At 46.9% G+C, this 18,475-nt stretch overlaps 1 protein-coding gene across 1 annotated transcript; it reads left to right on the forward strand.

The window, feature by feature from the left end:
- Window positions 1-474: 474 nt before the first annotated feature.
- LOC124262589 lies at window positions 475-9,393 on the forward strand. The gene is made up of 5 exons (XM_046697088.1): window positions 475-739; window positions 3,807-5,313; window positions 6,801-7,032; window positions 7,628-7,784; window positions 8,698-9,393. Exons 2-5 carry the CDS (start codon window positions 4,331-4,333, stop codon window positions 9,054-9,056), a joined length of 1,731 nt encoding a protein of 576 aa, XP_046553044.1. The 5' UTR covers window positions 475-739; window positions 3,807-4,330; the 3' UTR covers window positions 9,057-9,393.
- The last annotated feature ends 9,082 nt before the right edge of the window (window positions 9,394-18,475 follow it).

The following is an 18,475-nucleotide window of genomic DNA, read 5'->3' on the forward strand; positions in this document are numbered from 1 at the left end:
TTGTGTTGCTAAACAGGCTCTCATATCAGTGTATACCGTTGAAGTGTTTGAAATAAAATGCTTGAGTGCTGTTGACAGGCTCCAAGTGACACCCCAGGCAGGTGAAACACGATATGAACAGATGAGTGAGTGATCGTAAAACACTTTGTCCACGATCGTATCACTCTGAAAGCCCACTCAACTCGGATGACCTTCCAGATCACGTAACATTGAACTGAAGTCGGATCACCTGGAGCGGGAGGTATTTGACGAACATGGCCCGACACGCGAGGTGGTATCCACGCGAAAGTTAGCTGGGTCGTATACACGGGAGCAGTCATTAACAATAGGTGATCACACAAGGAATAAAGCTTATTGATTACCGCCGTTCGATTGTAAAGTTGCGCATAATCACCGCTCCCTAACAACAGCAATTAGTCCTAGAATTGCCTACCTGGATACGCTGAGAACTGCGGCAGGGGGTCGCTACACAGACATACCTGTACAGATGTTGTCAGAATAAGTCAGTATATGTACATTTCCATACATTTAATTTGTCGAGTTACATCAGAGCTCCAAGAATGGGCTTAAATGGACTATTGGAATGTAATGAATGCGCTTAAAAACAACCTTGGGTGATGTCTGTACTAAACGGCCTGTGATCAAAGACGACATCAACGGCTGCTGAGACGACCCCTTCGTCTACGACGGACATCCCTGAACGTCGTTGAGGAAGATGCGGTGGAATTATCTAAATACTGTGAGTACATACATTGTACCTTCCATGTTCCTAGTGAACAGAATCACAGGTAGCAACACTGCGATATAGTTGGTGATGTTTGTAACAACATTCTATCATTAAAGAAATTCAGTGTAGTTTAAACGATAGATCGATAGATCGATAGATCGATAGACCCCTTCTGTCAAATCTTCTTAACCTTCATGTGCCTATGCACTCAATCCACGAAAGCATCCTAATCGATAATCCTAACATTGCAAGTATTACATCGCTCTCCTCTCAAGTGACCCTTGACCTTTCACGTGGCGCCAGAAAAAGAAACTTTCATTCTCTCAAAGGTAAACTACCTGGTAAACGACAGTTTGTGATCATTTTGGTTGGTGCCACGGGTATTGTACAGGAATATACAGCCATATAGTACAAATTGTCATACTCTTGAAAATGCTCTTTGAAATGGATTTTTTTTATCTATCTCACATTCTAATTAAAAGTGAGAAATATTAATTGTGTTATTAATATGTAAATTTAAAATGATGTGAGTCCAGTGTGTAGTATAATAGACTTGGGTGAGAGTCCCGCCTGTCCGGGACTACGGTCACCGCTACGTGGGATTAGGATTCAAGGGTGGTTGTTTGAGGTCAATCGTTGAATCAATCAACGAGAGATGCTTTCTTACGTCGCCGTTTAGGAAACCCAAAATGGCCTCATACATTATACCTGTAATCGAACGCTTCCACCGCTGTGCCTCCATAGAGGCCACTTCCTTAATGTAATCCATTTCATGCTGAAGTTGAAGAGTTGCGTCCCGTGGAAGTGGTATAAGCGAGGGTTCGAATCTCTGACCATTCTTCTAGGGTTGTCAGCACTGTGCCCGAACTTTCTGACAAATGTATAAAGGAGTAATTTGTCACCATGTGTGCGAGACTCACAGCTGGTTGACACTTCGCGTCAATAGACATCGGAGGGTCACCATTTAACAGCGGCCGGGTACGCGCTGAGGGAACAGTACTAATTTAAACCACTCGTCATCCGAGGCAGATATCGACACACAAATACCTGTGATTGATTACACGGGTCTGATTACCCCCAATCGACTGATCGATCACATAACGCATGCGCAGTGATCCGTTGCTGATTGAGGATGATTGACAAGAACTCGGGGGCGGCTGTCCCCACAATTCAGTTCCTGGGAATTACGCCACTGAATCTGTAACTCCACACCGCCAGCCCGCCGTGTACAGATAACAGATCCACCCCCTGCTTGGCCCCCCTCTACTGGCAGATCACAGCTGATGATACCCCCAGATTACCTGTTCTTTATCACACATACAGGTACACTTCAACACAGGTAGATATTATCCTATTAATATTTAGAGATTATTATACCTGTAAGAATGCAGCCCCACACGCTACCCGTATCATTAATGAAGGTAATTTGCCATGTACATAATCTAAGTTAGGGAAGAAGTTAGTTCACTGTGAATAGACAACTGCCTAACGACATGCGAAACCCTGGGTGTACTCTCATTGTAGTAATACAGGCACACACGTGCACGCACACACACACGAAATACAAGCACAAGCACCCCGACACATTACACGACTTATTCAATTTACTAACAAGTGTTTATTGTTCATATTTTTCTCTCCCAGAATGGTTAGTGTTTAGGAGTTCGATTCCCACGAATTGATCAAATTACGACCCATGATATGTTAGCATCACACCCGTGGTTGGTTGCACCTTCATGTGAGACATGTTCCCCATCACGTGACAACGGACAGGTGGGTGTGTCAGGTATCCTTGCAGTGATGCTGTGCTGTTGTTGAACTATGAATCCATTTATCCCCAAATGTGATAATCTGAAACCAATAACACACTGTCGACAAATCGGAGGATCCAAAGGAACGTGTCTATCCATATAAATGGACATTTGATTGTGCAGTCAGCAGAGCATGTCCCAATCGTCAGCGTGAAGACGGTAACAACAGCATCATCAGCATCAACAACCTTGAGTAGTCAAAACGGAGCAAACTCTGAGCCCGCTTGTGTCTCATGTCACCAATTGTTTATCTATATCACGGGTGAAAGGTTCTATCGACTCTGCGTTGTCAACGATCCTGATTACCACAGTTAACCTCTATTGTGATAAGCGGGTACTTTGTGTAAGAACGGCTTCGATGTTTTTTAGGTTAATCTGTATATGACCACGTTTGTTCCACATCAAATGGTGTTCTCTGATTTACCACTGATCAGGGATTATTGATAACCCCTGATAATCCCCGACTTGCCGACTATAAGTCTATTATATCCCCTCACCAGCGTACAGTCTTATCACCCAGCTATCGAGCGAGATAACACTGCATTCCCCAGTGATTCAAACACCTGGGACTTGTATACTGAAGCAGTTCACGACAACGGTAATATACAAATGTACTGTGTAGTCATTGTGTACTTGTGGGGCGGGTGGCCATGTTGTCAAAGGCCCAGTTGCTGGGGACTCTGTGATTGTTGGTTCGAGTCTCAGATTCTCCATGATCATTATCTTCAGTGTATTCTCTCTTGCACGAGAGTGTGGGTTCGAATCCCGGATGGGACTCAATCTTACAAAAGTACCAGAATCTTTACTGAAAAAGGTTAATCCCAAATATTACATGTGTTACTTTTGACCACTTTCTAAATTACATTGTGTATTCTTTGTAATAGTGGGAAAAAACTTCACAAACAAATGTGCACCCACCTGTTAGGCAGAAATAAACGAGTGTGAGAAGGTTAACGTGTGGTTAACGTATGCATCGTCCGCTTGTGCGTAAGCGTGCGTGCGTTCATGCGTGTCTACCTGAAGTAGTCAGTTTTACAGTGCTAGTCCAGTTAGACACCACGCCACAGATTCATGTGAATACACCACCGACCATCACCCCCCAGACCCTCCATCCGCTAGCCAGAGGTGGCTTTCAGGAGGATGCAGGCGTTCTCAGCAATGTCAGATTAGCATAACCCCTCAAGTAAAAGTAGATTAGTACTCTGATCTGCTGGATAGATGTATATTTCAAAGATCCATTTAATGTTTAATGTTGTGTTTGCTTTCAGCCATCGCGAGACTATCGATGAACGCCACACCTTCAGGGAGCCACAACAGGACGCCCGGATATCGACGCCCCACGTCATGGAAGGCCCATCCATTATTCAGCAGGAAGTAGACCACACACGTGGAAGGACACACGTTTGTATGTTAGGTAACAGCGTGTTCTAACACGGCCAACCACGACACATCTCCACCACAGCCGACACAGACATCTACATCTGCAACACTGTAATCATATGGGCAGCGTCTGGATGAAAACACTGTGGACAAGAACCCTCTCTGTATAAACCGTTGTAGTTCTGTAATCACAAACTTTGGAACATAGCGGGAAAGAAAACACACAAGCTTGTTGCTCGCAAGAATACCGGAAAGAGGATCCACTACATTGATTTCTGTCGAATCATTCGGTTGGGAAACGGGAAATATGCCTGTGAAGTACGAGAGACGTACCCCATATTGAGACCGCACAGGAAGCGTGCCAAGAAAGTAGTAAAGGATCTCGTTTTGGAGAATTTGAAAAGTGATCACCATGCCCAAAGCCACCGGTCTTCAGTTTTTCAGGAAGCGCCAATCTTTGGCCAACTTAGACTTCGAGAGGCCACAGAGTCTGCCGGCGGTGTACGAAGCTGTCAAAGAAGCCGTGCTAGGCATTGAGGAGCGTCTGGCCATGTTGGAGATGTCGTTCTACGGTCCTGGAAAGACAATAGAGGAGGAGGTGAAGAAGTGGCTACCTCAGATAGAAGCCGTCATCAAGCCTGCCCGCTACACAGAGCTTAGCTGTCGTCGGCAGGTGGTGGAGATCACGGAGAGGGTGCACAACGCGGCGGACAAACTGATGGTGGACATGCACTGTCTGTCCGCTGTGCATGAGTGTGTCAGGAAGATTCTTACTACTTTAAGACTTGCATTCTCGGACATGATTCTCGTCACACAGAAACTGCAGTCGTACATGAATAAATACATGCTGAGCTTCAGTGCCTCTCTCGGTGACTCCTACATGGAGACCGCCACAAACTACGAAAAACAACGTCAGGAACTGACACAGGCCATTCAGATGAATGTGGACAATATCACAGATATGGCAGACAAGTTTGAGCGGGAAGAATTGCACATCAGTCACTTCGACTACTGGGTAAAGACGGTGGCGGAGAGGTGTGACTGTATGCATGCGTCCATACTCATGGCATTTCCGGCGGCCTGTGCGAACATTAGGAACGTGTGCACGGACATCCGGAAGTGGCTGGAGGCCGATAGCTCGTACTCATCCTATCTGACCTTTGACATCGAGGCTCTGGAATCACAGCGCGAGACTCACATTCGGAAGGTGCGTGACCTGCAGGTGAAGGTGTGCAATGCCGAGTACAAGGTGAAGGTCATCAAGAAGGACATTACTGACGCTGATGAGGAGTTGGTTCGCGTCAGCAGCAAGGAGAAGGAGCTGCAACAGGAGGAGAGTTATCTGATGGTCGCACACCATGACGTGCTGTTCGACCTCGAGATCAAGGACTTCAGGTGAGCGGTAGGGTGTTTACTGCCTTAGTTTCACGCACTGTTATCTGCATCCCGCCAACCCGCCATAATGATAACGGTGTGAACCAAGTATCTGTAGCTGGATGGTGTTCTGAATCCCATACATCTCCAACCTTTCGGAATGAGTTTGACAGATTATCAGAGATGTCATTGTCATTTAAACTCAGTAGTGTTAAAACGCCACCGTCAGAAAATATCCAGTCTCCATTGGAAGAAAAAGAGTAAGTTTTACTGCCAAATAGCGATGAAAGTGATAAAGATGAAAACATCGAGTTCCGAGACATGCCTGTTTGTACCAAGTCCCAGTACAGTTTCAGGGATTTATTTGTAGCATGAGCACGTTGTTACCCAAGTTTCTCATGAGAGGTTGTAACACTTTTTAGTTTTGTCAACACGTAATGTCTACAGGGGACAACAGTTCAGAATTAAGTCGAAGGGTACGTTGAATCTTTAGTTGGTTTTCGAATACACAGTTTCAACCACAGGGTGTTTCTTCCGGGCGATACCCGTGAAGATCCAGGTTAGAATTGGTCTCCAGCAACCCGTGCTTGCCGTAAGTGGCGACTAACGGGATCGGGTGGTCAGGCTCGCTGACTTGGTTGACACTTATCCCAATTGCGTCATCCCAATTATCCCAGTCCCATGCTGTTGATCACTGGATTGTTTGGTCCAGACTCGATTACTTACAGACCGCCGCCACATGGCTGGAATATTGCGGAGTGCGGCGTAAACCACACCCTACGAGCGGTACGCCATGCTCATGGTCGTATTTACACAGGCAGTCGGGGTACCGGACTCACAACAGTGTAATAGTATAGAAATGGACAACAAAGGACAGATGAAGAAGCAATGACGTAGCTGGATACTGGGGCTTGTGGGCGTGATCACCGACAGAGCTCAGGGGATATCCGATTAAGGCTGTACATGTAATAAACAAGATTCTGTTCTGTCAGAATATACATAAATAACAGTAATTAATGGAAGAGACCGAGTGGCGCGGGTTGGCTGACATGTCAATAGACAATTAGCATCATATGGATAATGACATGTGCTGGCTATATATGGCCTTTGAAATTTGTCAGTGTATTAGGACAATGGCGGCCCTGAATCAGTCGCTATAACATTATCTTGTGTTACACATAAATATATCCACACAAAAACACCCCCCACAAAAACACACACAGCACATACTCACGTAGGGACAACACAACCGTCGATCTATCCATGTATAACATGGCGGTTTGATACATTTAGACAACATTGACATATAAGACTTAGACTCTTACTTAAGTGTGATATAATTTTCAGTGTAACTTTTCTTAGCAAAGATGTAAATATTTATGTTTGGATGAACATTTGCTTGATGTGTCTAATTCTTAAAGTTGTACAAGCCGGACATACAAGAAGATGCTGATCTTCTACTACATCACAATTACACAGTAGTTAGTTACATATTATACGCTGTGCAGGATAGAGGACATGAAGCGACAGTCCACGAAGAACAACAGCCGTGAGTTCAACGAGGCCTATGAGCGTTTGCTGAGTGAGATCAACGCACTGAAAGACAAGAAGCCCGCCATTGACCGGAAGTTGGGTGATATCAACAAGAAGATGGCGTGGATCCGCGAGAAGCAGGAGAAAGGGAGACAGAGGTCCATTCAGCTTGAAGAGGCCAAGACCGGCCTGAGACATGCCAAGAAGGTAAGAAGCCGAATGACGCGCCACCTGGTGGGACACATTGGAATGAGGACATGTCAATGCTATTCTGGAACCATTTGCACAAAACGGTCTCAGCGCTCCGACTCTCATAAGTCTCTGTCAGAGTATGGGAGCTACAATCAGCGTAACACTAAAGTCGCTTTGTGCACGCGTGGGCCAAGGGCTGGTTCCAGAAATAGGTTTAATGAGGACAGTAAATTAGTATAAACGATAGCACTTTCAATAGTCAAAAAGAAATATTAAAAGCAGTTGGTTGTAATATTTTGACTATTTCATTAACATTTGTGTATCAAATAGTGCTGGTACGATGCATTCACTAAAAGAAGGGCTTAACCATGTTCAAAACGCCAAGCGATTGTATAGGAGTACACAACGAGTACACAACACAACAAGTCAAAACAGGGAGATGCCCCATATAGTGTTCTAGTATTAGATGCGTCATCCTCATCTCGATTATATAACGCCGTCGTACCATAACTGGAATAGTGCCCTGTGCAACACACACGCAACCACGCACATGCTCACACACAGTTGTTGTCCCAGTAAATATATAAACATGTGTTTGTGTCTGTGTCAGACGGCGCGTAAGGCGGAGGTGGAGTTGGAGAGGGTAGAAGCATGTGTAACAAAGCTGAAGGACATTCACCGCATCAAAACTAGCCCGGAAACTCTCAAGAAAATCTTCCACAAGCTGCCCTTCACTCCTCGGAAGTTCAATGCCACAAAGAAAGCGGGTATGTAGATAATTGTATATGTACGCTGCCAGGAAAGCGACATGTAGATAGGAATATACGGGAGAGGACATACGTTAAACATGCTTAATACAATATACAATGTGTAATACAATATTTAATACAATACAATCCCCATGTGCAATGAGTCTGTGATATGCCTCGCTGTCTCCAGTAGCCCTGCACCGCCTCCTAGGTGTGGTGGGTGCAGTGTCTGCCAGGAGAGACTGAGGTCGGTGGTCCTACTACAAGATAGGATAACCCTGGTTGTTTCTCTTTCTTCCGACTGCGGGGCGGTGGGGTAGCCTAGTGGTTAAAGCGTTGGCTCGTCACGCCGAAAACCCGGGTTCGAATCCCCACATGGGTACAATGTGTGAAGCCCATTTCTGGTGTCCCCCGCCGTGATGTTGCTGGAATATTGCTAAAAGCGGCGTAAAACCAAAACTCAGTCAGTCAGTCAGTCTACTGACTGCACTATTTACTATACTGTGTTTATGTTGAGTGCATACTGTTAAACTGTGGCGTGGCATCTCAGTGGGATAGCATTAGAATACCCACATTAGTCCGGATTAGTACAAGCAGACAAATGCACACACGCAGACACACACACACACACACACACACACACACACACAGAGAGAGAGAGAGAGAGAGAGAGAGAGAGAGAGAGACACAGAGAGAGAGACAGAGAGAGACAGACAGACAGACACACACAGACAGACACATGCACACAGACACACAGAGACGACAGCACGCAGACACAGATACGAAGAGACGCAGACACACGCAGACACAGACACGCACGCAGATGCATGCGCGCGCGCACGCACGCACGCACGCACACACACACACACACACACACACACACACGTGTAACCCTCTCTATGACCTCTGTACCTTGTGTGTACATCCCCAGATAAGCTGGAGCGAGCCTGCCGCATCACTGCTGCCTGGGTGGAGGGAGACTGGGTAAAGTTGTACCGGACCCTCCCCTTCTACCCCGCGCGGGGGGAGGAGACCGTCGGAGCCGATATTGACAACATCTTCAAGAACTACATGAGACACACGGTAGAGGAACAAGCCAAGCAGGCACTATGTCGCTGGCGGCGGATGCACACACGGGCCAAACTGGATGACCTTGTGGGCACTTTACATGACATTCGGCGGAAGGATATTGTTGACAAAATTGAGGAAGACTTCAATGCGAGGAAGAAGCCCCATATTCAGACGCCTCTTGTAAGGACTGTCCACTTCCCTAAACTTCCGGTAAGGTAAATTCAGACTGAGTGTATGCCTGACGTGTCGACACTGTGTTGAGCACATGCGCATGAAGCAGTCGGTGATGTCACTTCCGGAAAAAAGTTTCCTCTAATTCTTGAACCCTTTTAAAGGATGTGCGTTTTCGAAAAGATGTCTCACGGTTTCAGCATTTTCGAAACCTACTCAGTAGTGTTTTTTTTTGTTGTGAGAAGAAAGTTCAGGTGTCTTGATGTTACCACGGCCTCGAACAGTATGTCAGCAATGATATTGTGAATAATGGGGAGCCCGAGCACAGTGCTGACAAACGCTAACATTCTCCACACTTCAAGGACGTCCCACTGATGTCGGCCCATTGACTGTCAAACTAAACTGTGTACGATTAAAGTGTTTGATGGAGAGCCAGACTCCTCTGTCAAACTAGACTGTGTAGGTGTGAAGTGTTTGATGGAGAGCCATATTACCCTCTGTCAAACAAGACTGTGTAGGTGTGAAGTGTTTGATCGAGAGCCATATTACCCTCTGTCAAACTAGACTGTGTAGGTGTGAAGTGTTTGATGGAGAGCCAGATTCCTCTGTCAAACTAGACTGTGTATGATTAAAGTGTTTGATGGAGAGCCAGACTCCTCTGTCACACTAGACTGTGTAGGTGTGAAGTGTTTGATGGAGAGCCATATTACCCTGTCACACTAGACCGTGTAGGTGTGAAGTGTTTGATGGAGAGCCATATTACCCTCTGTCAAACTAGGCTGTGTAGGTGTGAAGTGTTTGATGGAGAGCCAGATTCCTCTGTCACACTAGACTGAGTAGGTGTGAAGTGTTTGATGGAGAGCCATATTACCCTCTGTCAAACTAGACTGTGTAGGAATGAAGAGTTTGATGGAGAGCCAGACTCCTCTGTCACACTAGACTGAGTAGGTGTGAAGTGTTTGATGGAGAGCCAGACTCCTCTGTCACACTAGACTGTGTAAGTGTGAAGTGTTTGATGGAGAGTCAGATTCCTCTGTCACACTAGACTGTGTAAGTGTGAAGTGTTTGATAGAGAGGCAGACTCCTCTGTCACACTAGACTCTGTATGTGTGAAGTGTTTGATGGAGAGCCAGACTCCTCTGTCACACTAGACTGTGTAGGTGTGAAGTGTTTGATGGAGAGCCAGATTCCTCTGTCACACTAGACTGTGTAAGTGTGAAGTGTTTGATAGAGAGGCAGACTCCTCTGTCACACTAGACTCTGTATGTGTGAAGTGTTTGATGGAGAGCCAGACTCCTCTGTCACACTAGACTGTGTAGGTGTGAAGTGTTTGATCGAGAGCCACATTACCCTCTGTCAAACTAGACTGTGTAGGTGTGAAGTGTTTGATGGAGAGCCAGACTCCTCTGTCACACTAGACTGTGTAGGTGTGAAGTGTTTGATGGAGAGCCATATTACCCTCTGTCAAACAAGACTGTGTAGGTGTGAAGTGTTTGATCGAGAGCCATATTACCCTCTGTCAAACAAAACTGTGTAGGTGTGAAGTGTTTGATGGAGAGCCAGATTCCTTTGTCACACTAGACTGTGTAGGTGTGAAGTGTTTGATGGAGAGCCATATTACCCTCTGTCACACTAGACTGTGTAGGTGTGAAGTGTTTGATGGAGAGCCAGATTCCTCTGTCAAACTAGACTGTGTAGGTGTGAAGTCGATCGAGATCGAGAGGCAGATTCCTATGTGGTCATGGTATAGCTGCATGAAGAAGCCGCCGGGAGTGCAGACAAAACCGGGAACTGGGGAACGCAATTCGCCACTACAAATGTCGGCGCTCTCGACTGGATCAACCGGGAACAATAGGAATGATCGGCACGTGATTATTATTACATTCAGCACCGATCTGTCTCCGGTTTGGAGTGGTGGGGGTAAAATACTTCACCATTCTTACAATAAACCGATGGAAATACAAAAAAAACCCCACATCTTTACGAGCCCTACATTTTGAGTTCACAGACCAGCGAGTGACAACTAACTCTGTGTGTGTATTATACATTATTCAGGTATCAGAATCAGAAAAACGTTTGACCTCCGCAACTGAGGTTTGTTTCTGTTAGTAGAGATAAGACTTCACATTCTATATATTGACCAGTCAGAGAACTGTGTGCTGTCATCGCAAGTGTCTACCTCTTTCAATGAATCACGCGTTGCATGTGTTTGAATAAAGTACCACCAGGTTAAAAACATCTACACTTGAAACTTTTGTTTTCAAGCCGTCAATGGTTACATTGTTGTGATTAGATAGAGACTGGCCACATATGCTGCTTAAAGATGTTCTTTACATACATGCAGTATGTGCGTGTGCGCGCTTATGTGTGTTTCCGGTCTGTTCATATGAGTGCGCATGTGTGTATGTGTGTGCATTTGTGTATATGGGCGTGTGCATGTGCATTAAAGTGTGCGTATGTGTGTATGTTTATGCATGTGTACCTACATTTGTTTTGCGTGTATGTCAACGTGTGTGTGCGTGCGTGCATGCATGTGTTTATGTATGTGTACCTGCATGTGTTTTGCGTGTATGTAAAAGGGGGTGTATACGTGTGCGCGCGTGTGTGTATCGTCCCCCTGGCATATACTGAAATCTGTTTGAGTGTTCTTATATCTCTGTGTAGATACCATTAGAATGGTGAAACTATTTCATGGCGGCCTTCAGAAACGGAATTGTCGCTACAGAATAATCCACCGAGATAGTCCTTCTGCAGGTCCTTCTGACTTTGGATGGGGGGTAATTTGTCACAATGCATGGTACACATGGTTGAGCTCCCTGATAGAACACGTGCTTATACATCCAGATACTAGTAGTCGAAACGATAGTACACAGCCCAGAGGGTAAACATAACAGTACACCCTGAAGATACACATTCAGTTACTCTCTTAGAATGGTAAGTACACTCAAGCAGTAAACGGGACAGCACTTTTGGATGGTAGATTTTTCAGCAGTCTCTGGAGGTATACTTGAGAGTACAGTTTGGTGGTAGGCCTGACAGTACACCCTGATGATAGGCCTGAAAGTACATCTTGGCCTTAGGTGTGACGGTACACTCTGATGATAGACCTGACTGCACACCTTGGTCTTAAGTGTGACAGTACACCCTGATGATAGACCAGACAGTACACCTTGGTGGTAGGCCTGAGAGTACACCCTGGTGACAGACTTGAAAGTACGCCTTGGTGGTAGGCCTGACAGTACACCCTGATGATAGACCTGACACTACAACTTGGCCTTAGGTGTGACAGTACAATCTGATGATAGACGTGACAGTACACCCTGATGATAGACCTGACAGTACACCTTGGTCTTAGCTGTGACAGTACACCCTGATGATAGACCTGACAGTAAATCTTGGCCTTAGGTGTGACAGTACACCCTGATGATAGACCTAACCGTACATCTTGGCCTTAGGTGTGACAGTACACCCTGATGATAGACCTGACAGTCAAACTTGGTCTTAGGTATGACAGTACACTCTGATGATAGACCTGACAGTACATCTTGGCCTTAGGTGTGACAGTACACTCTGATGATAGACCTGACAGTCAACCTTGGTCTTAGGTGTGACAGTACACTCTGATGATAGACCTGACAGTCAACCTTGGCCTTAGGTGTGACAGTACACCCTGATGATAGACCTGACAGTCAACCTTGGTCTTGGGTGTGACAGTACAATCTGATGATAGACCTGAGAGTACACCTTGGTCTTAGGTGTGACAGTACACCCTGATGATAGACCTGACAGTCAACCTTGGCCTTAGGTGTGACAGTACAATCTGATGATAGACGTGACAGTCAACCTTGGCCTTAGGTGTGACAGTACACCCTGATGATAGACCTGACAGTACACCTTGGCATTTGGTGTGACAGTACACTCTGATGATAGACCTGACAGTACACCTTGGCCTAAGGTGTGACAGTACACCCTGATGATAGACCTGAAGTCAACCTTGTTCTTGGGTGTGACAGTACACCCTAATGATAGACCTGACAGTCAACCTTGGCCTTAGGTGTGACAGTACACCCTGATGATAGACCTGACAGTCAACCTTGGTCTTAGGTGTCACAGTACAATCTGATGATAGACCTGACAGTACATCTTGGCCTTAGGTGTGACAGTACACCCTGATGATAGACCTAACGGTACATCTTGGCCTTAGGTGTGACAGTACACCCTGATGATAGACCTGACAGTCAACCTTGGCCTTAGGTGTGACAGTACACTCTGATGATAGACCTGACAGTACACCTTAGCCTTAGGTGTGACAGTACCCTCTGATGATAGACCTGACAGTACACCTTGGCCTTAGGTGTGACAGTACACTCTGATGATAGACCTGACAGTCAACCTTGGCCTTAGGTGTGACAGTACACCCTGATGATAGACCTGACAGTCAACCTTGGTCTTGGGTGTGACAGTACACTCTGATGATAGACCTGAGAGTACACCTTGGCCTTAGGTGTGACAGTACACCCTGATGATAGACCTGACAGTCAACCTTGGTCTTGGGTGTGACAGTACAATCTGATGATAGACCTGAGAGTACACCTTGGTCTTAGGTGTGACAGTACACCCTGATGATAGACCTGACAGTCAACCTTGGCCTTAGGTGTGACAGTACAATCTGATGATAGACGTGACAGTCAACCTTGGCCTTAGGTGTGACAGTACACCCTGATGATAGACCTGACAGTACACCTTGGCATTTGGTGTGACAGTACACTCTGATGATAGACCTGACAGTACACCTTGGCCTAAGGTGTGACAGTACACCCTGATGATAGACCTGAAGTCAACCTTGTTCTTGGGTGTGACAGTACACCCTAATGATAGACCTGACAGTCAACCTTGGCCTTAGGTGTGACAGTACACCCTGATGATAGACCTGACAGTACATCTTGGCCTTAGGTGTGACAGTACACCCTGATGATAGACCTAACGGTACATCTTGGCCTTAGGTGTGACAGTACACCCTGATGATAGACCTGACAGTCAACCTTGGCCTTAGGTGTGACAGTACACTCTGATGATAGACCTGACAGTACACCTTAGCCTTAGGTGTGACAGTACCCTCTGATGATAGACCTGACAGTACACCTTGGCCTTAGGTGTGACAGTACACTCTGATGATAGACCTGACAGTCAACCTTCGCCTTAGGTGTGACAGTACACCCTGATGATAGACCTGACAGTCAACCTTGGTCTTGGGTGTGACAGTACACTCTGATGATAGACCTGAGAGTACACCTTGGTCTTAGGTGTGACAGTACACCCTGAAGATAGACCTGACAGTCAACCTTGGCCTTAGGTGTGACAGTACACCCTGATGATAGACCTGACAGTCAACCTTGGTCTTGGGTGTGACAGTACACTCTGATGATAGACCTGAGAGTACACCTTGGTCTTAGGTGTGACAGTACACTTTAATGATAGACCTGACAGTCAACCTTGGTCTTAGGTGTGACAGTACACTCTGATGATAGACCTGAGAGTATACCTTTGTCTTAGGGGTAACAGTAGGCCCTGATGATAGACCTGACAGTACACCTTGGCATTTGGTGTTACAGTACACTCTGATGATAGGTGTAACAGTACACTCTAATGATAGACCTGACAGTACACCTTAGCCTTAGGTGTGACAGTACACTCTGATGTTAGGTGTGACAGTACACCCTGATGCTAGACCTGACAGTTCACCTTGGCGTTAGGTGTGACAGTACACTTTGATGATAGACGTGGCAGTACATCTTGGTCTTAGGTGTGACAGTATACTCTCATGATAGCTGTGACAGTACTCTCTGATGATAGACCTGACAGTACACCTTGGCCTTAGGTGTGACAGTACATCCTGATGGTAGACCTGACAGTACATCTTGGCCTTAGGTGTGACAGTACTTTCTGATGACAGACGTGACAGTACACCTTGGCCTTAGGGGTAACAGTACGCCCTGATGATAGACGTGACGGTACACCTTGGTCTTAGCTGTGACAGTACACTCTGTTGATAGACCTGACAGTACACCGAGAAGGTTTACCTGACAGTACATCCTGATGGTTAACCTGACAGTACACCCTGATGGTTTACCTGGCAGTACACCCTGTTAGATTACCTGACTGTAGACCCTGATGGTTTACATGGGAGTACACACCCTGATGGTTTACGTGAGAGTTCACACCCTGATGGTTTACCTGACAGTTCACCCTGATAGTTTACCTGACTGTACACTCTGATGGTTTACCTGGCAGTACACTCTGATGGTATACCTGGCAGTACACCCTGATGGTTTACCTGACAGTACTCCCTGATGGTTTATCTGATAGTACACCATGTTAGATTACCTGACAGTACACCGTGATGGTTTACCTGACAGTACACCCTGATGGTTTACCTGACTGTACACTCAGATGGTATACGTGATAAAACACCCTGATGGTTTACCTGACAGTACACCCTGTTAGATTACCTCACAGTACACCCTGGTGGTTTACCTGAGAGTACACCCAGGTGGTTTACCTGACAGTACAATCTGATGGTTTACCTGACAGTACACCCTGTTAGATTACCTGACAGTGCACCCTGGTGGTTTACCTGACAGTACACCCTGATGGTTTACCTGACAGTACACCCTGATGGCTTACCTGACAGTACACCCTTATGGCTTACCTGACAGTACACCCTGATGGTTTACCTGTCAGTACACCCTGATGGTTTACCTGACAGTACACTCTGCTGGTTTACCGGACAGTACACCCTGATGGTTTACCTGACAGTACACCCTGATGGTTTACCAGACAGTACACCCTGATGGTTTACCTGACAGTACACCCTGATGGTTTACCTGACAGTACACCCTGGTGGTTTACCTGACAGTACACCCTGGTGGTTTACCTGACAGTACACCCTGATGGTTTACCTGACAGTACACTCTGCTGGTTTACCTGACAGTACACCCTGATGGTTTACCTGACAGTACACTCTGCTGGTTTACCTTACAGTACACCCTGATGGTTTACCTGACAGTACACCCTGGTGGTTTACCTGACAGTACACCCTGCTGGTTTACCTGACAGTACACCCTGATGGTTTACCTGACAGTACACCCTGATGGTTTACCTGACAGTACACCCTGATGGTTTACCTGACAGTACACCCTGATGGTTTACCTGACAGTACACCCTGATGGTTTACCTGACAGTACACCCTGGTGGTTTACCTGACAGTACACCCTGATGGTTTACCTGACAGTACACTCTGCTGGTTTACCTGACAGTACACCCTGATGGTTTACCTGACAGTACACTCTGCTGGTTTACCTTACAGTACACCCTGATGGTTTACCTGACAGTACACCCTGATGGTTTACCTGACTGTACACTCAGATGGTATACGTGATAAAACACGCTGATGGTTTACCTGACAGTACACCCTGTTAGATTACCTCACAGTACACCCTGGTGGTTTACCTGAGAGAACACCCAGGTGGTTTACCTGACAGTACAATCTGATGGTTTACCTGACAGTACACCCTGTTAGATTACCTGACAGTGCACCCTGGTGGTTTACCTGACAGTACACCCTGATGGTTTACCTGAGAGTACACCCTGATGGTTTACCTGACAGTACACCCTGGTGGTTTACCTGACAGTACACCCTGATGGTTTATCTGACAGTACACTCTGCTGGTTTACCTGACAGTACACCCTGATGGTTTACCTGACAGTACACCCTGATGGTTTACCAGACAGTACACCCTGATGGTTTACCTGACAGTAGACCCTGGTGGTTTACCTGACAGTACACCCTGTTAGATTACCTGACAGTACACCCTGATGGTTTACCTGACAGTACACCCCCATAATATACACAATGCTTCTCCCTAGTTCAAAATATTAACTAATGTCACTTCGGTAATAAATATATGTCATGGCAACTTGTATTCCATTGTTTATCTCTGTCATCTTGCTCTACTCACTACGCTATCTTAGGCCAGGCTAATCGTACACCTATTTTAGGTTCAGCTGACGCATGTTTGGATGACTGCCCTGTGATTCTCACCGTCCAATCTGGTTCAGCTGTTAGTCGTGTCCTTAAACTCATCAGTGTGTAGTTCACATTAATAAACATGGCCACCAGTCTCACGTGACATTGTGGACATGGGTATGGATGAAGAGAGAACGAAAGACGAAGCCGCTGCGAATTCATCAACAAACATCCTCACTTGCAATCTCACTCACCCTATCCACTACCACACCATCACGACCACTCGTCACACCATCACGACCACTCGTCACACCATCACGACCGCTCGTCACACCATCACGACCACTCGTCACACCATCACGACCACTCGTCACACCATCACGACCACTCGTCACACCATCACGACCACTCGTCACACCATCACGACCGCTCGTCACAGACTCGTCACACCATCACGACCACTCGTCACACCATCACGACCGCTCGTCACACCATCACGACCGCTCGTCACAGACTCGTCACACCATCACGACCGCTCGTCACAGACTCGTCACACCATCACGACCACTCGTCACACCATCACGACCACTCGTCACACCATCACGACCACTCGTCACACCATCACGACCACTCGTCACACCATCACGACCGCTCGTCACACCATCACGACCACTCGTCACAGACTCGTCACACCATCACGACCGCTCGTCACAGACTCGTCACACCATCACGACCGCTCGTCACACCATCACGACCGCTCGTCACAGACTCGTCACACCATCACGACCGCTCGTCACACCATCACGACCGCTCGTCACAGAATCGTCACACCATCACGACCACTCGTCACACCATCACGACCGCTCGTCACACCATCACGACCGCTCGTCACAGACTCGTCACCATCACGACCGCTCGTCACAGACTCGTCATCACCATCACGACCGCTCGTCACACCATCACGACCGCTCGTCACACCATCACGACCACTCGTCACACCATCACGACCGCTCGTCACACCATCACGACCGCTCGTCACACCATCACGACCGCTCGTCACAGACTCGTCACACCATCACGACCGCTCGTCACAGACTCGTCACACCATCACGACCGCTCGTCACACCATCACGACCGCTCGTCACACCATCACGACCGCTCGTCACACCATCACGACCGCTCGTCACACCATCACGACCGCTCGTCACACCATCACGACCGCTCGTCACACCATCACGACCGCTCGTCACACCATCACGACTATCAAGACCACTCGTCACAGACTCGTCACACCATCACGACCATCACGACCACTCGTCACACCATCACGACCGCTCGTCACACCATCACGACCGCTCGTCACACCATCACGACCGCTCGTCACACCATCACGACCGCTCGTCACACCATCACGACCGCTCGTCACACCATCACGACCACT

This window comes from Haliotis rubra, unplaced genomic scaffold (genome assembly GCF_003918875.1).
Source record: "Haliotis rubra isolate DU_JTF1 unplaced genomic scaffold, ASM391887v1 Scf846, whole genome shotgun sequence".
NCBI lineage: Eukaryota > Metazoa > Mollusca > Gastropoda > Lepetellida > Haliotidae > Haliotis > Haliotis rubra.